Below are 12,578 nucleotides of genomic sequence, written 5' to 3'. Positions count from 1 at the left end.
TTGCGAATCATAGTCATTATCAGTAAAATTTCCAAAATAATCGTACATATACGGAGTTACAATGATTTAATCGAAATAGGTTTAAACAAGCGAAAGTCCGACGCGCGGTATATTACTCAATTATCTACTGCACACAGAACGTTGTAAGTCGAATTTGCTGCATCTACTATGTATTATTGTTTCTAATATGATTATGTACTCGAAATTGACGATGGTATACTGTAATACTGTATAATATACTCTATTCACTGTAGTTTCTTTGATATCATGTATAGTAATAAAGTATACCACTGAATGATCATTAATTCATAGTGATCTCCACATATAGCCATATAGGACGAGAACCGCTGGAGATGCGTTTATGTAAGACACGTGTGGTAAATATAAAGTAGCTTAATAGTAAATAATATGTTTTATATATATTATATATATATATATATATATATATATATATATATATATATATATATTATTATGCATGTTGTCGTGTTTAAAATTTTATCCGAAAAAATTGAATCCCCCAAATTCAGTTCTGCCACTCACTTGAGACTAGGACCCTGTTGAACAGCGAGAGAACGAGAGCTGCGAAGACTACCGTGACTTTGCTAAATAGTCTCTGGTCCAGCCGTAGGCCCATGCCTCTCTTCCCATACTCCTTGTTAGACCTCTGACGACGCCATAGTCATCTGCAAAACGAAAAGAAAGGAAAATGGTCAAATACAGTATACTTTTATAATCTTATTTATCGACAAACAATAATAATAATAATAATAATAATAATAATATAATACGATATAATAGATATGTATATAATATGACGATTATTTTTACCACACTAATATCAAGAGCTATTTTTTTAATAATATATTATATTGTATAGTGTAATAACTAATAAGTGTGAACATTATTTCATTATTGTGTTTTACTCAATAATTATTATTATCCTGGTCGATAGATACGTACAACAATATTTCGATGACTAGTTAGAACCGTATATTTGTACTTTTATATGCAGAGAGTTGAAGTCTGCTAGAGAGTGTCCTATATGTTAAAACGATAACGGTAGGGGACAGCAGCAGTAGCGTTATTAGACATACCTACACTTTTTTCTCAGACATCCAAATTAATTTATAATTATATATATTTATACAAATACTAGCCGAGATGGGAAGTTTAGGTCACCTAACCTAACCTAACCTAACCTAATCATTGGTGGAAAGTAACGAATTTTCTTACGTGAACGAATTTCAAGCAGAAATAAACGAATACCTATACGATTAAGATTTTAATATTATTAATAACGGGTAAGACAACTTAAAATAGCGAGTTCAATTAATTATCCTAACCTTCCTTAAATCGAAAAAATCGGTCGAGTATTTTGTTTATTCTGTAAACCTTATCCTGACTCGACAATACACTTTGCCTCTAATATAGGATTTACTGGAAAATCCTAGGCTTCGCTGACTACTGTTTGTAAAACCTAAAAGAAACACAAAATTATTTGGTCAAACTCCGGATAATTTATGTAGATCGGACTTTTACAGACGAGATTTGTAAATCTTAGGATAAGCAATCAACAGTAGTAAAAGTCCAAAATATTTTACCAATTAGGTATGCTATTAATTACTATTAAAGTATATATTATAATGTAATACATTAATGATTAGAATATTAGATACACACATTTTTATTATTGCTATATATTATGAAAACATATTTATATTATTATTACATATTACTTACGTACTACAGTGTTCGTATATTATAGGTACTAGGTACATTAATTACTAGTTTATAATTTTTGTTATAATTAAATTAATTTTATTATAAAATTATTTATTTGTACAGGTTGAATACTGTGGCATCTCAAGTAGTACAATACATTTTTAGATCGGCACTTACATCTGTTAGTCATACATTTTTTCAAACAATCACACCTAATTAATTTCCACCGGTCCACCGGTCAAAAATAGTTGCGATACTGCTTGTCGAATACCAATTTTACTATCTGCAGGTATAATTGGCGATTAGGTGCAGCTATATAGGAGATATTACACAATACGATTGCCGTGAGGAATTATTTCGAAACTGGTAATTTTACTACCCACCTCGCTCCCCTAAACTGTCGATATGTGAATTCGTCATATTACGATGAGCTATTAATTTTGGTAAAATTAAGTTAATTCAAACCGAATACATTCCTAGTTATTATTTAAATATTATGTGTTTCTCGTGGCTGACTTAAATTTTTGTAAATTGTGAATTCAATTCAAAACCCTGGGTTTTATATACACGCGTGCAGTGTTAATGCATATATTGGTTAATGGTTAGTTGTTACTTTATTAAAGTGGCATAGACCTGGTACAGTCTAAGGCTTATACCAACAATGACTGAAGACTTATTGGGGTCGTGTCGGCAGCGTGACGGAATCACTCGGTTTCGGTTAAAATTGGCACGGTTGGACCACTTGTCATTTTGTAAATATATGGTATCTGTGACTTGGTGCAAGAAGGGTATATTTTCAGGATTAGAAATATTGGTCATTTCAATACAAACACATAGGAAATCGAATATTAATAATATTGGTCAAATATCATCCCAAATTCATTGAAATTTGACATTGGCCATGCTTACCCCAAGACACAGATAGAGTACTAATAGAAGCCGATGCAGCTTGAGCAATATCGCCGGTGTGTTATTGCTTCTGCGGTTACCGAGTCACCGAGTACTCACGTGATGACGATGGGACGACGAGCGGAAGTCGGTTCCGGGTCGGTCGCGGTTGTAACATATGTGCACGACCGGGTGCGGCGGTGGCGGCGGCGTCGTCGTTGTCGTCGTCGCCGGCGAAACGTCGCGGGCCGTCGCCTGGTCGCGGCGACCGCTCTGGTACAACATGGGCGGCGACGATTTTTGGAGCCGCGTGCAAGCGGCCGATGTGGCGTTGTTTTCGATTCGTCAGCGAATGCGTTATAATATTTTCGATTCGCGTTTATTCGTGATGATCGTTGTCAATATCAGTACGGTAATACGTAATCGGTATATCGTTATTTATAATAATATGACAATAAAGTGTTTGAAATATACATCGGGAGGAAATAAAATTAAGATCCAAGAAGAAACCTGCCGCATTCGCTTGATTGTATCGACTGAGCTGTGATCGCAGGGACACGGCGTGTGCGAAAACTCGCGCGGCTAAAAAGGCGTTTCACTTCGGCGGTGTGCGTCGTACGCGGCGTGTGTACGTTACAAAAGAGTGCGCAGCACTGGCGACGCGCGCGCGACTGCAGCGTCGTCGGCGGGGATTTGCCGGCTGCTGGACCGGAGCAAGGGCGTGGATCGACGCATGCGCTTTCCCGGCTATTCCAACCGGCTGGGTCCGAGAAACAACCACGCCGCCGACCCGACCACCCGCGAGCTTTCACCATACCCCCGAGTCTTAACGACGACAACGACGCCGCTGCCACCGCCGCCGAGACTCGCCGGGTCGTCGTCGCGTAGTAAGTAATAATAGTACCTATGTAGTAATAGTAATAGTAGTAGTAATAGTAGTAGTAGTAGTAGTAGTTTTTATACCAATAAATGATAGCGGACCGGCGGGAATGCAGAGCAGAGGCAGTACTCCCCCGGTTCGACGATACCAAGATAAAAAAAAAAAAAGTAGTAGTAGTAGTAGTAGTAGTAGTAAGAGTAGTAGTAGTAGTAATAGTAGTGGGTGAGGTAGTAAAAACAGAGACTATAGTCAACATCATGCTATATAGCCGGGAAAATTGGCACGCAGTGGAGCAACACATAACACGGATCATGGGCATCATAGATAAAGAGGACCAACAGGGGCAAAGGGATCAGGCATAGGGCGAAATCAGAACAAAAATTGTATCATAATCAATTATTATATCATAATGTAAATACCACACTAGCTGTAAATCTATTAAGTAACATTGTCAAGTAATTGTAAATAAACGAAGACGGACCGGCGGGAAAGCAAAGCATAAGCAGTCCTCCCCCGGTTCGACAATTCAGATAAAAAAAAAAAAAAAAGCAGTAATAGTAGTAGTAGTGGTGGTTGTGGAAGTAGTAGTATTAGTAGTGGTGTTTGTAGTAGCATCGTTAGTTATAAGTTCCATACTACTTTTTATAATATTATGAATATTGATAAAAAAAATAAATTTACTGTTGTAGACTGTCTCGAAAAGCACATTGTAGATTTTAAAACAAATTAACAAGTCCATTTTTACAGGCATTAAGAAAAATATTTAGACAATCATATGGATACTGCAGCACGCTGTAGAACAACTATTTATTGAATACAAACGTTAATAGGTATTAGATTTAGAAAGTCTATATGTATAGTACTATTTAAAATAGTTTAAATACTGGCCATCCCTGTAATAATATATATATATATATATATGGGTACCTTTGAAAATATAGTGAATTGCGTCGGAAAGCTGCGTTTCATAATAACAAATTCCATATACATATCACTATATGCACAACTTTTTTAATTAAATTAATATGGGTGGTTTATTTTTAAGATTTACATCTTGAGATATATGTGAATATATGGTATAAAAATAGTTTTATTGAAACTTCAAGAGAGTTCTAGAGGTTTCTCAGACCTTTCGTCCTTATTACGGCCCAAGAGTAGTGTAGTATAGAAGTGCAACGTCAATATCAGAATAGGAATGTTGCTTGCGTGCGAGTACACGAGACATTTTGATTATAAGTAAATAGTAGATAGGTACCTATGTAAGCTCCTACCATCGGAAAAACTGCAAAACATATTTCTACAAAATTGCAAAATAAAACCAAAGAATTTCAAAAAATTATAATCAGAACGTAAGTTCTTAAAAATTCTATTCTTTTTTAACTCAGAAAACAATTACCTAGAAATAATAAAAAACAAAATAATTTGACCCCTAAATAGATCGATAAAATGTTTTTCTATTAATTATTCTTCAAATCTTTCGGTAGAAATATATATTGTTCTAACCTTAAAAATCGTTAGTCCCAATTGTTGTATAAATATTTCAATAGTTTTGAATTGGACATTTTTTAATTAATTTTTTTCACACGAGTATATATTATTAATATTATATTCAATCTATATAATATATAATATATATTATAATATAATATATATTATATACTAAAATAATTAGAATGCAGATTTAGATTTATTTCATAATAGAATTGTTAATACTCGAATACAGAAGTTTTTTGTCGTTGTTCATAAATAAATAAAATTATCATATTGTATTCGTTACTATATTTTTTTTAAATATCCACTCGTAAATGCATATGCAACAAATAGTGCTTTTGCTGCACCTGACAATTTATTTTGGATGTTTAATTAAAACGCTTACATGTTCTGAATTAATTAAAATTTAATTACACAATGAATGTTGATCAAATAAAAAATTATAAAATTATCTCGTGAAATCCCTTGCATAGATTTCTAAAATTCTCTATCATATTATTGAATGATTCGAGTACATTATTTTTACAATATACAATCTTCCACCTTTGTCATAATGCCATAACGATTGAATGAATGGACAATGTTAGCTGCATATTGTTCTATCAAAGTACATGTCGAACAATGCACTTTAGTAAATCGAGATCGCCTCAGGATAACTGTTCTCAATTAAATACATATTGCAAAATCCTGATAATGTATCATGTCCAAGCAAATATATGAACACGCAAATAATGTATTAATTATCTGGCACGTTTTCTCTAATTCCACAGCCTAAGTTTGTCAATATTGTGTTTTCGATAGACTTAAATATTGAACGAGTAATTTGACTAGTTATATTAAATTATTAAAGTTAAGAAGTTTATACGTTTTACTTGTTAATATGAAAATATTGTACAAACAACAAAAAATCATGATAGAGAGTTAAATCAATATTGAAATTTTTTGAGTGGATACAGTTTTTATTTTTCTGAACACTGATAAGTTAATAATACAAACGCAGTTGATTTAGGGATGACTTAATTTTCAAAACAAATAAATGGAAATCATTTTCAATTTCATTCAATTTAAAATTCGTATTATTTTTAATAAATATTTAAATAAAGTTATTGACTCGGTACAGTATTTTAGCACATCTTTTTTTTTACTCGTAAAGCTTTCTCGTTTGGCGCAAATAACTTATTTCTGTTTATAAATTTCAAATTATCCGTAAAGGCTAAAAAAGTTGAACATATTTCATACTTTTTAATAATAAATGGCCATTTCTCCTTTCAGTGTATTTCTTTTATGAAACACTTATTTATATATATTATTATTATCAACAATATAAATATAAATTAAATTGTAACGATAACTAAACGACAGTTGAACTCATATAACCGATTCCGTGATTTAATCATCGAATGAGTCCATATTAGGTATATTTAATTTACTATGTTTTCAAATATGATATTGCATTACTGTCATTTTTTCACGAAAAGCAAATTGTGTCTGTTTGATCATATGTCTGAGAAAATAAAGAAAGATAATCTACTCTCCAAAACTGTATTAGATGACGTGAAAATAGACAGTCAGGGCCGGCGTTAATGGTGGGTGTGGGGGGGTGTCACACCCCCCTACTTGGTATTTTTATGTTAATTAGTCGGCAAATTATTATTTGTATAAGAAGTCGGCAAATTTAAAAATAAAGGTAAAAAGTAGAAAAAGTACCTACTTATTTATTATTGATTATTGATACACAAAAAAAAAATTGTGAATTTTAAATATTATTATTAATTATTATGGTTTCACAATTTTGATGAGTCACAGGTCTGGTAGATAATTTTTGCTTATGTCATATTTTGAGGCACCCTGAAACGGCTGAAACTACAACAGTGCAATCAGTTTATTTATTATCATCAGTATTGCGGATATAAATAGATTATTAATAGCATTGGTTGTATTTTCCTATTTAGTATTTTACAATACACATCAAAATGTTGTTATCGACGTTATCGTTTTCATTTTATAAATTGAAATTTATTCTATCGACTCCTGTTGTGTTGTTATTGTGTTATATTGTTGGTATTTTCAATTTTGTTAAAAATGAATACGAGTAAAAAGAGAAAAAGGACAAAACTCGAATGCTTAACCTGTGGTAGCACATTCGACGACGATTATAGAAGAAAACATGAATTAAATGTACACGGTGGTAACAGAATAAACGTGAAACATTTTGGCGCTCCTGACAATCCATTTATAGCAGCATCTGCACTGTGTAAAAGGAAAAGTGTACAGCTATCAACAAATATAATGAGGAGGTATGATTTGTTTTAGCTTTAGAATTTAAAACCTTCAGATATTTAAGTATATTTATTTATTAGTTTATTCATTATTATTTATTATAAAATAATTTAAACTTTGTGTATAATATAATATAATAAATTAAGATTTTTTCTGAATTTTAAATTTCTGTTTTTAATATGTAGGACAAAGGCCATTTTTCTACCCTATCTTTGGAAACTGTACCTGTACAACTGATATCTTCAGATATACCAAATATTACAAGTAAATTAGATTATTTACACGTTGGTTTTTTACAAAAATCAAATTATATTATTTCAAAATATACTAATTGTTAATAGATAAACAAGACATTGAACTAGTTGAACTAGGAAAATGCATGGAATCTAGAACTGAAGAACCAGAAAAAGGTATGTTAAAACATATCTTATTAATTATATTATTTCAAAATATACTAATTGTTAATAGATAAACAAAACATTGAACTAGTTGAACTAGGAAAATGCATGGAATCTATAACTGAAGAACCAGAAAAAGGTATGTTAAAATATATCTTATTAATTATTTATCATGATATAACTGTAAATCTCTGTAAATATAATACTTATGTATTTTATACCAGATAATATTATAGATGAATTAAAATATGAAGAAAATGGAGTTCATAGAAGACGATTGAAACCCAATAGATTAGATTCAAATCCAATTACACAAACAAACTTTGATATGAAAACATTTTATAGATCAGAATTCAAAAGAGTTCTAGACACATTAATAACATTATCTTCAGAGCATTTAAAGAAATGTATGACTACTATCGAACCTCTTTTCAAAGTATTTTCGACACCTTTACAACCCAATTATATTGCAGACAATTTCAAAAAAATTATTGAACTATTTCCTCCAGGAAGTTCTGCATCCAAATTAACAGACTATGATGGAATTTTTTCCGAGTTTTTAATACTAGTTCATCATTGTAAGGGTATGTTAAATTTATTAGAAATATTAAAAACCTCAGAATCTTTTAAACACCTTTTACCAAATGTGAACATGATGCTACGGTTGGTGTTTACAGCTCCCATTAGTACTGCATCTAATGAACGGGCATTTAGTAAATTAAAAATGGTGAAGAACTATTTAAGATCTACTACGTCTAATGATCGCCTACAAAATTTAATGCTGCTGAACTCAAACAAAGATATTTTGGATAATGTTAATATAACAATGCTTGTTGATAAATGGTCACTTTTGAAAGAAAGAAGAATAATTATGTAAAAATTAAATATCTTATAGAAATATTATAATCTATGTGTATTGTATAACCTACCATATTTTATATTTTGAATGCAAGTAATTTGATAAATACATGAGTACATGACAACATTTTAACAAATTTTAATTATTATTTTTTTTTTTAAGTCGGCAAATTTACCATAGCACACCCCCCCACTTGTTATTCATTCACGCCGGCCCTGTAGACAGTCGACAATATGGTGAAAGTATCGACCTTTGTGCGTAAACCGTCGTCCGCGTTAGGTCTTAACCGTCCCGTTGCCAAGTTTTCACTAATGCCCTTTCTTTCTATATTTTTATTTAACTGTTAAACTTCTTTTTCTCCGCTCCTCCGGTCTTTTATCCCCGAAATAATCCTTGTCAACTACACCCTCCCGGACTCGCGTGGTAGGATGCAGGTTCTGGTGTAGGCAAGCGGAGTAGTGGTGCAGGATATTGTGACCGATATATAGAATGCGTGGCAGCGACGGCGTGTGTCCGTCGCCGTATTCTTAATCTTCCCTTACCACTCACTGAAAGTCCACAAAATGTAATCCAACGATATTTTCTTGACCCAAAAAACAACCCTCTAGCCACACGAGTTAGACCCACGTATTTAGGGTGATTATTTTCAATCTAAGTGCACGTAAAAAAAAATAACGTTTTCTTGCTGTATGAAACGGATACCTACGCGGTCAGAATGATCAATTTTACTGTAAATGGAGTAAGTGAGCAACAGAGTTCACTTAAAACGGTGTACGCGTTTTGGAATCTCATGCTATGACCGGATTACGCCCTTGGGAGTTAAATGTGTTGCTGCTCTTCCGGTTGATTGATAATACACACATATACAATGACACAAACATGATATCTACACACACATTTTATCCGGCACAAATTATGTTTTGTATGAGTGTTTTATACAAAGTACAAACTAGTGCCTATTTTACAAACAGATTTTGTGTGTGCATATATGTTATAGGTAGATACTATGCATGCATATATATAATATGTATAGTGTATTGGTATGTACCTATGTATGATTGGGGAATGACACTTAAGTGCTTATAATTATATGTAGGAACGTATATTAATTTTATTGATATAAAAACAGAACAAAATGGTTTTGTAAGGTTTACATTGTCTTTTGCTTTATAGTACCTAAATAATATGTAAATTGCAGTGAACCAAGTATATATATAGGTATTAGTTTATACATTTTTTTAACTGATTTATTTTACATTAAAGTTTTAGTAAAAAAATAATATGATTAATGTCAATGTGCTTCATTATATTATATTTTTATCACATTGATTGTTTAAACCAATATATTTATTTTAGTGACATGTATATTTTAAAATATGAAATCATCCGAAAATGAGTTGAAAATGCACATTTTTGTAGTGCACCCTTTTCCATTCAGGAAGTTTTTGTAGCTTATCATTTATATGAATGTGTGTAAAACAAAACTGGCTCTGCAGCAGGACAAATTGCGGTCACCGATGGTCATTATTTTCATTTTCAGCAACGTACGTGGCGTCATCGGAAAAACGGTCAATTTATGGAATATCATATCCATATATCTAATATCTTCAGCGCCCAATGTCCCTCTATATGACTATATCTGTCTGATTTGATTTATGTACATTCGTTGGTACCTTCCTCCTGCCATGCCACCATAGGCAATTCATATGTCCCTCGCGAATAAAATATACTTTGCGAGGATATATTTCGCGTATTTATTGCTCTATCTCTCTCTCTCTCTCTCTCTCTCTCTCTTTCTCTCTCCTTCTATCCCACTCTTTTTTTCTCGCCACCACTGCTTCTCACTCATTTTTTATATTTGTCTCTCTCTTTTCATATATTTATCTCTCTTCACTAAAAACTACAGTGTTGATCAATAAAAAACAGTAACAAATAAAAATTGGTATCATTTTTTTCTCCCGTAAAGAAGTAGAAAATCTTTGTTTCATTATTTTTCGTGTTATTATTTTTTTTTCCGTTCAAGTAGTAAGGTAGTATAAGGCTTATTTACATAATGGCATCTAGCCAAAAGTGGATGAAACGAGCTTGCGCGATCAGTAGCACTAGTGGCAGCGGACGTTATGATAAATTACGTGAGTGGTGGCTATTCAGCGGTGGCCGCCACTGGCCCCATTCCCTGGGGAACAACCCCTTGTGTGAAAATTATGCTCACGTTACGCAGCAAATCCCGTTGTTTTCACACTCGAAAAGTTCCATACTACCTTTACATTAGCATGAAAAAGAAAAAGTGGACGTCAGTTTTCAAAATGTTTCAAAAGAATATTTATTTATTTGAATAACGTTTTCTTATTCTTTTTTTTTCTCAGATAAAAACGTAAACTTTGCAATATTTCACGGCATAAACTTATTTGATTATCCATCATGTGTTTGAAAAGAAGAAGAGGGACGTGTGTACAGTGTACTGTGAGGATAATTTTATTAGGCTTCAGGACAAGCGTAAATGTGCGACACTACACACTACACAATTTCGAAGCGACGGGCGTACACAGCGTGGCAAGTTACGTAACGAACGATTCAGCCGTATTTTTTCGATTTAAATTAACTTAGTGAGTGTCTTAAAAAGTTTGCCACTCACATTTCCTTCGATCCCTTGTGCGCGTTTTGTAAAGGATTGTTTTAAAGAGGCTTGTGCGCGGCGCACATAGTTCAGTAAACGCTCGAAGTTTCAGTTATCAGGTTCTATTTTGTTCAATGTATATGTGCGTGTATAATGTGTACACGTAACATTCACCCTTAAACTTTACAATCTCTATCACTGGGTAAATGTTAGATGCACATTATATATATATATATACCTACATATTATTATAATATATATATGTGCGTATCGTAACAGCATCAATTTCCTTCGCAGTGTCGTTTCGTATATTATTATATTATATAGTTATATAGGTAACTATACAACTGGTAAAGTAGTGGTATATTATGTACGCGTACAATTAAGCCGTTACACGTTAAGTCGCATTTTATCAACAGCAATAATCATTATAATGTCTCAAATTAAGTTTGTTTGTTTTTATGCTGTTTGAATTGTTATTAGTTCATAACGCTCGTAATTTGATCTCGTAAAATTATAAATAACAAGTAGGTAGGTAGGTATTATTTTATAACTGTTACAGTTCATTCAAATATAGTTTGAAATGTTTGAATTATGGACTATGGTCACCTAGTATGGTGTATTATTTAAGTACCGTTTTTTAGATTGATTGCATTCTAGTGTGTCCGCGTTTATATGTCCAGTGAAAGAATTTAGTATAATATTAAACAATTTAATAATAATGCTAATAATGTCTGATAGAGAAATTTCACTTATTCTAATATTTTCAACAAACCGTTATTTATTCATTATTATTTATTACCTACCTACTTAATAAGTTGGTGATAAAATATTTATTTTCTGAAAAACGTTTATTATTTGTTTGATCGACGATGAGTAAAAATTAATTATAAATTTGTAAATGAATGTGTTTTATAGCAAAGTAGAAATATCAAAGGCAAATTATCATTATGTAAATCCAATAAATAAAATCAACGGCTTAAAAATGTACATAATAACAAATAAATCTTATTTTCTAAACAATAATTCATTTTAAAAATAGGTATACCTCTGTTTTATTTTTCATTAATTATCGATAAACTCAAAAAAATTAATTAGTAATTAAATGTTGTACTATGTTGTGGTTAACCAACATTATTTTGTAAACCAATTATTTAGGAGTTTGTAGAAAATATTTTAAATTATTTGTGTTTTTAGTTTTATATGGATTAATTGGTTGTTATCAAAATTGTTTAATTTCTTGAAATATAAATGACTAAGTTTTATAATGTTTCATGTTAAACCAGAATGTTTGTAATATCGAGTACGTCTTAATTTGTTTTTATGTTAATCCGGTATAAAATCGATTGGCACAAACTCATTATATTTTTGTCATTAATTGATCTCATCCCGTCCAGATTACTATCGATGTACAGCACAATCCAATAAATGTCGTCTATT

The 12,578-nt window shown here is 31.8% G+C and overlaps 1 protein-coding gene across 8 annotated transcripts in view; it reads right to left on the bottom strand.

Annotated features, from left to right (window-relative positions):
* tutl (immunoglobulin superfamily member turtle) overlaps positions 1 to 12,578 on the bottom strand; it is a 128,570-nt gene that overhangs the window by 18,638 nt on the left and 97,354 nt on the right. For 6 of the 8 annotated variants that reach the window (XM_089218634.1, XM_089218633.1, XM_089218639.1 and 3 more), the window contains one exon: positions 544 to 686. In XM_089218634.1, the coding sequence (XP_089074760.1) occupies positions 544 to 637 (94 nt within the window). In that variant the 5' untranslated portion in view covers positions 638 to 686. Of the gene's footprint in view, positions 1 to 543; positions 687 to 2,634; positions 3,263 to 12,578 lie in introns of those variants that run through there. The other 2 variants (XM_089218636.1, XM_089218635.1) reach the window with 2 other exon arrangements.

This window comes from Diuraphis noxia, unplaced genomic scaffold (assembly GCF_037042655.1).
Source record: "Diuraphis noxia isolate RWA-SAM2 unplaced genomic scaffold, SU_Dnox_SAM2 contig0002, whole genome shotgun sequence".
NCBI classification, from domain to species: domain Eukaryota; kingdom Metazoa; phylum Arthropoda; class Insecta; order Hemiptera; family Aphididae; genus Diuraphis; species Diuraphis noxia.
Note: the sequence above shows the minus strand (reverse complement) of the source record. Positions and strands in the feature narration are given on the sequence as shown.